The following is an 11,834-nucleotide window of genomic DNA, read 5'->3' on the forward strand; positions in this document are numbered from 1 at the left end:
GAGAGAGAGAGAGAGAGAGATAAGTGGACAATCAGCCATCCAACCACTTCAAGGCGACTTAACACTTTCTTTAGAAAGGAATCTGTAATATCATTGGCCCTGAGTGAAAGTTCGAATGGACAATACATACTTAAAAGTCGCCTTAGCTACCTTCATCCATTATGCTAACAGGCGGAGATGATGAGGACTTAGCGCATTTCTTGTGGCCAAATATGGGCTCGGGTTATTATCTGAGGTTGTAATTAGGGTTCGATGGTTCGTATTGTACAGTGAGATGTTGGCAGAGGGATGGGTGGATTCCCAGCCGGGATGCGCACGAAGATGGATATTCTTTTGTTATTATTTATTTGTTTATTTATTTACATATAAATCAATAAGATTTTTTAAGAAGTTTTTTTCATGAATTTACTCATTCATCTAGTTTGGTTATTTTCTATTTATTTAAATGTATTCATTTAATTGTTATTTCAATTTCTAAAGTATGTTCTTATCAATTTATTATCTTTATATATCCATCTATTTTTAGAGAAAAAAAGGCATGAATATAGTTCTTTGGTTATAACACGGGCAGCCCTTGTATAATTAGGTCAGGACATGTCCGAGTAGCGAGTCGTAAGGGTATGCATACAAAGGCATTATAAAGCACAATTCTATTTATTTTACTCGAATATTTCCTTATTTTTAGTTACAACATGCATTCGTAAATATGAAAATTAGAAGCATGGGTAATTTTTAGTCTGTTTTACTCGAGCTGGCGTATAATTGAAAACTAATCATGATTGGCTCATGTTCATTGTGTCTACCGCCTAATTGGAAGCAAAACAGAAGCTTCATTGTAAATAGCTACAGATATTTATCATAACCTTGAAAAAAAAATGGATATTATCATGTTGTCAAAATTTGCTGGAATGACATATGACGCAAAGGATTCAGGAAATTTTTTATCTTGAGCTTATTCAAATAATGTTTCTTTGATACAAAAGAATCGCATTACTTCAATATCTCGACTTCTCTCTACGATTACTTTTTTGAGATCTAAAATATCAGAAGTTTCAAGACTATTTTTCTTAACAGGATACAGTTATTCTCTTCAAAATAAAACCCAACATCCACAACTTTCCCGACCATTTCAGACAACTATTTAAGGTAAAAGAGAAAGAGTTTTAAGAAGAACCGATGGATTATTTATGCTCACCCTTTGAATAATCGATTACCCTTTCTATTACCCTAACGATTATAGATATCCCAGAGTCACTTGGCTACGTCAATTTGCATCAGTAATGGCCACATTTGCGCCTCGTTATGACAGAGGGGATGAAAGTGAGAAGATTCTAAGTGTTTATTTTATCTTTGTATAAATGGCATAAGTCATTTTCAATGGGTTTCTTAAAATGTCTCTCAGTAAGTTGTTAGTTTCGTATTTGGGAATCAAGAAATCAATAGATCGGTTTACTTGTAAAACAAGTTATATTACTCTAAGCTCAGAAGCAATTATGAGAAATCTCTTTATATCTTTACACGCAAAGGGACTCAAGATGTACGAATTTACTAAGAATAGACAGAGAGGGTGAAGTGGTAATATCCCGATTCTATTTTTGATTTTAAATGGGATGGGTTAACACAAACATTGATATATTCCTGTGATGCAAATATTGAATGACACTTGTCAAAAAGGTAACATTATTCAGAAAACGTATCATTTCAGAGACGACGCATTGTTTGTTTTTGTATTTGTTTTGGAATAAAATTTCATGATATTGGATTAAAACTGCTCTTTCCTCATAGCACTAAAAGAAAGATTTTCAGATTTTTTATTCTTTTTACATGTTTATACCACATAATTAAGAGCAATTATATTATATATTGGTCATATAACTTTAAAACATGGTCTCATTCTTATCTCTTGCAGATGTGGACGCTCACTTTATGCTGTCTGCTGACTGTCTCAGCTGGATCACTTCCACCACTAAGACAACCGAGGGCAGTGGTGGGTAAGGACCTGCCACAGCTAGCAAGAGGAACAGGAGGTGGAAGGACTAAAGCTTTTTACGACAAATGTTCTCATCCATTCCACTCCTGGCAATGCCCTCAGAACCGTCCACAGGCCAGTGGTATCTCCCGTTCAGTTGTAAGTCCGCAGACAGTACCAACCCCTCCGACTGTGCCTCCTTTCTTCAATACACCTACAACCAGAGAAGGCGGAGGCTTATTTCCTGATGCTGCACCTTCAGACAAAGGAAATTTTGATTCTCTACCTTTCCCAAGCACATCTTTTCCCCCTAAACCTCCAACAGTACCTTTCCCAAGCAGACCTGTTCCCCCTAAACCTCCAACAGTACCTTTCCCAAGCAGACCTGTTCCCCCTAAACCTCCAACAGTACCTTTCCCAAGCACACCTGTTCCCCCTAAACCTCCAACACTGTCACCGTTCATCCCATTCCCTCCCCCAAGGGATGGTGGGGGACTGTTTCCTGATACTGCACCTTCAGACAGAGAAAATTTTAATTCTCTGCCTTTCCAAAGCACACCTATTCCTCCTAAACCTCCAACAGTACCTTTCCCAAACACACCCGTTCCTCCTAAACCTCCAACAGTTCAACCGTTCATCACATCCTCTCCCCCAAGGGACGGCGAGGGACTGTTTCCTGATACTGCACCTTCAGACAGAAGAAATTTTAATTCTCTGCCTTTCCCAAGCACACCTATTCCTCCTAAACCTCTAACAGTGCCACCTTTCATACCAACCTCTCCACCAAGGGATGGTGGGGGTCTATTTCCTGATGCTGCACCATCAGACAAAGGAAATTTTGATTCTCTACCTTTCTCATTCAAACCTATTCCCCCTAAACCTCCAACAGTGCCCCCTTTCATCCGAAGACCTCCACCCAGGGAGGGTGGGGAATTGTTTTCTGGGGCTGCATCTTCAAACAATGGTAATACTGATTCCTTACCTTTCCCAGGCCCTCCTAATCTACCTGGACCTCCAACAACTCCAGTACCACGATCAACTACCCCTTATGATAAATGTTCACATCCTTTCCACTCATGGTTATGCCAGAAGGCACCAAAACCTAGAACTACAACTATTCCACCACCAAAGGCTGGAAAAGATATATTTCCAGATGCATCTTTCAATGATGGGGTTGAATCTTTGCCAGATCCGCTTCCTTTACCATCCTCCACCACACTTCCCCCTCCACCACCTCCTACTACTCCTAAAGTCTATGATAAGTGCTCTCATCCTTTCCATTCTTGGTTGTGCAGAGGGCCTCCTCAACCAAGGACAACTCCACGCCCTAGACTACCTCCGCCAGCACCAACTACTCCTGCTCCTGTTGGATCTGGGGTGTTCCCAGATGCTTCTAATCAGCAACCAGAATCTCAGCTATTCCCTGAAGCACTACCATTTCCACAGACCACAAAACCTCCTCCTCCACCTTCTACCACTCCCTTTGACATTTGCAATAATCCATTTACAGCATGGATGTGTCAAACCCCTTCGAAAAATCCAGTTTTTCCACCAACTACTACAACTGAGGACCCCATAGCAGGGGGCTTGCTTGATGCAGAGCCAGCCAATAGACCTAAACAGGCTCGGATTCCATTCCCTGTCAGTCAAGCCCCACCCCCCTCAACACCCAAACCAGCATGGGAAGGAGCTGATCCATGCTTCCATGCCTTCCACTCATGGCTATGTAAACCACTTCGTTCCAAACGTCCTACAATCCCTCCAACGACAAGACCTCCACCACCTCCTCCGTTAATTATTCTACCAACAACTACTCCCCCTGCACAAGGAGGGTTATTAGACCCAGAAGCCTCATTCCAAGAACCAGACTCTATTCCATTTCCAGACAACTCTTTAACAACAACGACAACTGTGAAACCTTCTAGACCACCACCACTGCCTCCCACTACTCCTCCTCCCCCACCAGCCACTACTCCTCCTCCACCACCTCCTACTCCTCCTCCACCACCTCCTACTACTTCTCCACCTCCTCTTTTAACTACACCTCCAGCAGATGGAGGTTTGGAAGATTCAGAACCACAGGCACTTCCAGACCCAACAGACTCTAAACCACAGGCACTTCCAGACCCAACAGACTCTGAACCTCAGCCTGAACCAGAACCAACACTAGATGAGATTTGCAATCACCCATTCCATAGCTTCTTATGCCAGAAGGCTAAACCACGAAAACCATGGTCGAAACCCTCTTCAACAAGACCACCTGTAACTACTCCACAAAAGCTACCTCCCCCACCACCAGCTGATGAAGAACCAGCAGCTTCATTCTTAGATACAGATTCACAACCTAGCCCCCAAGATGGAGAGGGAGATTTTGCTGATCCCATACCAGCACCATCTACAACTTCCTCCCCAAAATACGACAAATGTAGTCATCCATTCCATTCATGGCTCTGTGAGGCAGCACAAGGAAGTCAGAGAATTAGGACTTCTGTACCCGACTCTGACGGACTGCTCTTTGGTACAAAAAAATTACCGAGTATCCAAAATCTGCCACTAGAAGGACACAGTTTTCAAGAAAGATTAACAAGCAACAAAGCAAAATCAATTAACTCTCCATTTAATTTGAATTCTGGAGAGTCAACTGATGGCAAAGATTCAAGATCAAGGGGTTCCTCTGTCACTCGGTTTGTTCCTACACTCCCACCAATATCAAAGATTATCCCAACAGTACCTACTATTCCAACAGTTCCTTTTCTTAACGTAGGTATAACAGAATCACCAGAGTCCATACCGACAGTTCCTACTGTACCTTTCATTCCAACTGTTCCAACAGTGCCTACAGTTCCAACAGTTCCAGGAATTCCTCTTGACTTCTTTGGAGATCATCGTGTTGCTGCAGGATCTGCCCCTATTCCATCTTTTAGTTTGCCAAACTATGTACCATCAGCAAAATCCAAGGAAAGAACAGAAACTGAAGGTAAAGGTACTCATTCAGCATTTTACGAAGACTATTCTTTCTCAAGTGATTCCACTGCCCTGTTTATTGCTTCGCCTTCATCTGTTCTTAAAGATCCAGATGAGGATTTTCTTGATCCTCTTCTTGAATATGCACCTTATGCCCCATCACCATCATTGCCATATCCTTCCCATCTTAACCCAGATCCTTCCCATCGATTACCACCAGGTTTTCCGCGCCCAACACTTCCACCAATTCCAACCACATCTCCCAAAAATTCAAATTCATCCACCACGACTTCTCCAGTATCAAGTCTACCACCATTTCCCCCAACTCCATTTCCAATTGAAGATGAATTTTTAATTGATTTTACCGAAACTCACTTTCTGTTATCTACAGCCACAAATATTTCTCGCAGTCTATCTCACCCAAGTAATCTTAGTTCCTTTTCACCTTTTCCAGATTTGACAACTTATGAACTTGCACATGAGGACACCTTACCCTCTATATCGATTACACCTATTCCCTTAGATTCTCACGAGTCAGCTTCATTCTTATCAAACCCCTCAACTGAAATTACCTTACCCACATCCTCAACTTCATCAACTACAGAAGATACTCAATTTGAAACTACAGGATCTCAACATCAGGTTTCTCGTGATTCAAAACCAATCTCTTCATTAGATAACACGTCTGAGACAGCCTCCCCACATACACTTGAGTTTGAAGCTAGCTCTTTTCCTGAGCACTCATCGCAAAGTTCCATTTATTCTCACAATTCACAGCACTCAATATCCTCTCTTTTACCCATCCCACCTCTTCCTAGACCCAGAAATCCTCTTAGAGGGCGTCCTCGAACGCCTTCATCATCTTTTCCAATCCTCTCCCATCCACCACCACCCCCTCCTCTACCACCTCGTACTACTGATATGCCTCCCCCTCCCCCTCCACCCCCTCCCCATCCACCATCACAGCTAAGGTCAAGTTCGAGGTCAGTATCCAGACAGAAAAATAGGTCAAGAGGATCCCAATCAGCACCAAAACGTCATCTACTTCCACCCCCACTGCCTCGCTCGCCATTCCACTCTTCAGAGGACGATGCTGGCTTTTCAACGGGCAGCGACAGCCTTGAAGCTTCTGGTTCTGTGCATTCTGCGGTGACACTTCATTTGCCGGAGCTTCATGTGCCTATCGAAGCATTTGCCTGGGAGTCCCAGAGAACCGAACCACGAAAAAAATACATCTAGAATTCGTTATCACCTGTCAGGTGAAGTTTTGAGTGATATTGCGAATTTCCCCGCCCATGTGCAAACTTTGAAACCAAGTGTTCTGAAACTATATAGGACATCCTTCTGTGATGAAATTGCTGTTTAAGGTTTTAGAAAAAAATTGAAACAGAAAACACAGTGTTCCTTTTGATGGATTCGTTAATAATGAACAAATTCCCATGGAAATATAAACTTCCACTGAAAAACTGTATAATATTTCATTTTGATTTTGTGAATGTTGTGCATATTAAATACAGTGCATTCCGTCTGGGCTGGTCTCGGACACATCAATAGTTTGTCGTAGATTTAGAATGAGTAGCTTAGTTGTATAGAATCCCAATGCCGGTGCCTATATTTAAGTTGTTATTATGAGCTTAGCACAGACTCTCCAGTCGTATTTTGGATTTCATCAGTGAGAAAAACATTCAGATCTTTTATATGCATGAGAGCAAACTTCCTATTTTCTTTTATAAATCTGGCTAACAATCTGTTCTTATAGAAATATGTTTACTAGTAAACATATTTCTACAGGAACAGAATATATTTCAGTTTGAGATATTTTGCTTTGTTATTTTTCTTGTAGTTATGAACCATATATTTGACTAAAGTAAAATGCTCTAGATAAAGGGTGTACTGAACTATACCTGACGCCGAAAATATTTAATAATTTCCCTTCCTTTTTGGACATCTCTCATATTGACTCCCCTTAGGTGATTATTATATCTACTTTGTATGAGGTATATACCATAGAATCAAGTACATTTTCCATAAGATAAAACATACTTTCAACTCTAAATCCAATCGAAGGATTTTCATCTCATTCGAGTGTACTGAAATTGCTACAAGAGACCACTAATGTAAGTTGTGTATGGTACAGACCAAATTCTTATTTATATTCCCCATTAAGCAAGCGAGCAGCTGAATACCCCACTGTTTTCTTGACCCTCTAACTTCCCTAGATTATGGCCTAAGGCAGTTGCACCAAAGGCCTCCTGAATTCAATTCCTTGCATAATTACGCATCTGCTGAACCCTGGGCGGAGCTGGTCCTAGCTCAGGGGGGAGAAACCCTTAGCTCTCCGGTAATCATAACAACAGGAGATACAGTTCCTCTACCTATTCACCAGCAGCATACCGGAGCCAGTAATTTTCGGCCCCAGTTACACGAAAATTCTCCATTAGAACAACCTCGTATTTCATGGTAACTCAACAGGGCCATCTTTCTCACCCGTATATTTATCAGCGGTCATTCAGCACATTCACTTTCATTCGGTTTCATGTAAGATAACATTGCAGTCGATTATTTAGTTTCGAAATGGATGGTCTTTCTCTTCTACAGTAATCTCCTTTTATCCAAGTAATCTCTTCCACAGTAATCTCCATCTCATACATTAATAAATACGAAGAGATGTAGTGCTGAAATCACTCAAGTATCATCTTATATAACATCAGCTGAATTGAATCTAGTTGTATATGGACTTATTCGTCCTAAAAAAATATCATAAGTTGTGCTCGAATGAAAAATCTAGAGAGCGTGATAGAAATTACAGGGCGTATAAACTATATGTTTTATGTAACATATTTACAGTTTTATAACTTCTGTAAACCCCTTATTTATTTTCCCGGACATGTACCTCTACAAGTAAGAAAAACAGAAATAAACAAGATAAGTGGGATGAACCTGTGGCAGACAGCATTACAAACCAAACACAAGAAACACATTGAAGAGTAAAAAAAAAAAGTAGAAAAAAAAAAAAAGAATCTAAAGAAACCTTGAGCCACCATATGCATTATAGGTTCAGGTTCATGTGTTGCCTTTTCAACTGCTAAAATGTAACCAAAGACAAGGCAATAATTTCTTCTTCTATTATGATACCTGAATCGAGAACCGCCCGAGGGATCGGTTGACGGCCCAATCAACCTTTCATCAATGCGACGAGCTATTCAGAGTGGAATTTCAAGCTACTACGTCTGACACAATTCCTTGCAAATGATACTACCAGTTAAACAAGACCAAAAATATCACTCTGCATTTAAAACGCGGATATGTTTCGTGTTCCTTAGGTGAGAAAATCATAGTTTAATACACTCCTTTTGCGTGTTTTTATTGGGGCTTCCTTTTGCAGTCTGGAAAGATAAAATAAGTAGTCTACAATAGAAATGAGTGGATCTTGACAAAATTATATATGTCCAGAGAAATCGTAAAAAAATATAACCATGTTCAGCTAAAATAGGGTGCGTCATATTTTGCGTACAATATCGTTTGCAACGATATATATATATATATAATATATATATATATATATATATATATACACACACACACACACACACACATATATATATATATATATATATATATATATAATAGTTCTATGCAAGGAATTTTTATTTCTTCAATAATCATTGAATCATCAATTACGCTTAAAATATTTCCACAATTACACATCTCAAATACATAAAGGCAGCTTGATAACGGAAGAGAATTGTGTTCGTATATTTGTTCGTTATCTCGCTGCAATTATCCAGCTTTAGTAGCAACTTTTATTTGTCTTCGATCAGTCTGGCTCTCCATGTTGGATATATGTTACCTGTGTCGGGGGTTTCTTGTCCTCAAAAACAGAAATTTGTTATTATACTTCGTTTTTACGACATTTTGCTTCTCCTTGGATACTGGCGAATACTGCTACTTGTTCCTGAAATATTTGTTGCTCTTCTTAGATACCTGTCGATTGTTTCTGGATACTTTCTATGTATCTTAGATACTTTTATACATTTTATAAATATTTCCATTTGATAATGGTCGGATCTCCTTGGACACTTGATATTTGCTTTGGATAAATATTCCTCTTGGATGTTCTTCAAATCTCCGCGAATACCTATTGCTCTCCAGTTCCTCAGATACCAACTGAACCTCCCTGGATACTTACTGCTTTCCCTAAATACATGTATTGTTCTCTGATGTTGCTGTCATCCTTGGGTCTGTGCTACTTTGTCCACACTACACAAAATTATGTTCCCTGATAGTCTTCAAAACATGGTGATGCTCTCGTGTACTTTGTGCCACTTTGTGACATTCCCTGGTACTCCATGCCACTTGATGATGTTTCCGGTACTCTGTGCCACTTAGTAATCTTCCCTGGTACTCTATACCACTTGGTAATATTCCCTGGTCCTCCATGCTACTTGTTGATGTTACCAGGTACTCTATACCACTTGATGATGTTTCCTGGTACTCTGTGCCACTTGATAATGTTCCCTGGTACTCCATGCCACTTGGTGATAAACCCTTCTACTCTATGCCACTTTCCAGCTACTGTATGGCAATTGATGATAACCTCCTGCTACTCTAAGCCACTTGGTGATGTTCCCAGATATTCTAAACCACTTGATGTCTACTGGTACTTTATGCCACTTGGTGATTTTCCCTGGTACTTTATACCAATTGGTGATGTTCCCTGGTACGCTATACCAATTAGTAATCTTCCCTGGTACTCTATGGTACTTATTGATAGACTCTGGTACTCTATACGTTACCTGGTGATATTCGCAAGTGGTCTTCGATGCCTTCGAGTCAATAGATGATCATTCATACCCGAAAAAAAAAACTTTCACAAGCTAAGGACGACTGTTCTTCAGTTCTCACCTATCCATGATCTGTATCTCAGAATGGAGTGCATATACTTATACATCCTTCACTGCGTTTTCAATTTTTTTTTATGCATTTGGTTGTTACGCTTCATTTATTTATACCGTGTCTGTCTGCCTCGCTGACGTATGCCAATATAATGGCTGTTATTGGAGTTCATTTTATCATAATATTAGCTTGTTTCCCATCTCTCTTATTCTCTGAATATGACAACATAGAATGCATTGTAGAAAAAAATATATATGATACAGTAATACTTTTTAGTCTCGCCTTCTATCTCTCTTTCTCCAAAATTATATGTTTATCCATCTTTCTTTCTACCTATCTATCTTTCGTTATCACGAGTTGATGACTTTTCTTCTTTTCTTCTCGTTGGAAAAAAAAAAAAAAAAAAAAAAAACGAGCCTCGGATGACCAACACAATCACACGCTTCATTGATCCAACATCCCTGATCAGACAATCGTATGAAAGTAATAGATTTTTAAACTTCTTCTGGTGATATTTGGAATTAAAGAGTATCTTCTGGAAAGCCTTTCAGGTTTCTCGTGATGATATTTACATTTACAAATGACTTACTTCGCCAGAACAACTTTCCTATACTTTTTATATTGACGATCGGAATCGAAAAATAACTTTTTCAGAAAAGTTTTGGATCCTTTTAAGTAACGATACTTGGAATCGACGAATATCGTCTGCTTAGTCTTCGAGGCTTTGTTTAATTAATTGGTTTGACAGAATGGAATTGTAATTTCTTAATGAGAGAGAGAGAGAGAGAGAGAGAGAAAGAGAGAGAGAGAGAGAGAGAGAGAGAGAGAGAGGGGGGGGGGTTAGTAGGAGTAATTCCGGGAGGTGAGGTATGACAGTAGCGAGATGACAGAAAGAGGATGACAGACCTTTTTTTGCTGTGCTGGGTTTTTTTTACCCATGTGAGGCCTTTATAATGAAATATCCGTATGCCCCCCAAGGCTATGGAGCGCGGTTCTGTATATTTCTTCACGTCATTGCATCTAACAATAATCAACTGTTTATAAACATGACCCAATAGAACATATGTATGTAATGTTCTGTTCTCATTTTTGGGGGATATTGGACATCCAACTAAGAAGCTTAATGCTTAATGTGGTGTTTGAATCTCAGTTCGCGAAAGTATTCCAGGTTGAATTGACATCAGCTAAATAGCAATCGAACCAAGGCCAGCCAACGTTAAACTCAAACGCTATCCACTCGGACTTCTTTAGAGTGACTGGAAGATGTGGTTACTTATAGCTTTGTGAGAGCTTTCAGGATGTCCAAACACCTAATATAACATTTTTTTTATGAAGAATAAAGCATTAGACTTTTCATATGTGTTCCATATGCTTTGCAATGAAAAGCTGCATCTTTTATACTTGCAAGTGCAGAAGTCTACTTCAGGCGACTAGAATGCTGTCCTTCTGTAGTTAATATATCTTGTTAGAATATTCAGCTGGTCTGAAAATATTATATTAACATTAGGCTGTTAGAAGTAGTCTTGTGGTTGTCTGATAGCAATTGATTAAGCTCATGTAGTTAAAAGTAAAAATGTAACTTATTTTATTTGGTATTTGCACTATTTGGCTGGTTCAAATGGTCTACTTTCGCTTATATTTTTTCTTTCACATCGTTAGCCTTTTCACACCTGGCTGGTCCAAGTGTGCTGTTTCTGGCAAGGGCTTGCTTTCGTATAATAGATAAAAGGCTTAGATTTCAGGATATGGATTTCATCTGCTGGTCAGATTACTAAGCAACCCATTCCTGTAGTCCCCTTTAGCAAGACTTCGGTACTTTCAAGTGTAACAGCTAAGATTCTTACATTCAGGCTTTCCCTCAACGGCTGGTCGAGAGGTTGCATTTTTATGTCATGCTGTGTATAAAAATAGAAACATTATTTTTCGTTACTTGCTCTGAAACAAACGATGTCCCTCTAAGGCTGGTCCCGAGGTTAACTTTGTATATAAAACTATAAACACTGTC

General features: G+C 39.6%; 1 protein-coding gene across 2 annotated transcripts in view; it reads left to right on the forward strand.

Moving 5' to 3' along the window:
• LOC137630426 (nascent polypeptide-associated complex subunit alpha, muscle-specific form-like) overlaps positions 1-7,846 on the forward strand; it is an 8,847-nt gene extending 1,001 nt beyond the window's left edge. Inside the window, exons 2-3 of one of the 2 annotated variants that reach the window (XM_068361890.1) lie at positions 1,910-4,051; positions 4,085-7,846. In XM_068361890.1, the coding sequence (XP_068217991.1) occupies positions 1,910-4,051; positions 4,085-6,172 (4,230 nt within the window). In that variant the 3' untranslated portion in view covers positions 6,173-7,846. Of the gene's footprint in view, positions 1-1,909 lie in introns of both variants that reach the window. The other variant, XM_068361889.1, reaches the window with a different exon arrangement.
• The last annotated feature ends 3,988 nt before the right edge of the window (positions 7,847-11,834 follow it).

Source organism: Palaemon carinicauda, chromosome 38, assembly GCF_036898095.1.
Source record: "Palaemon carinicauda isolate YSFRI2023 chromosome 38, ASM3689809v2, whole genome shotgun sequence".
NCBI lineage: Eukaryota > Metazoa > Arthropoda > Malacostraca > Decapoda > Palaemonidae > Palaemon > Palaemon carinicauda.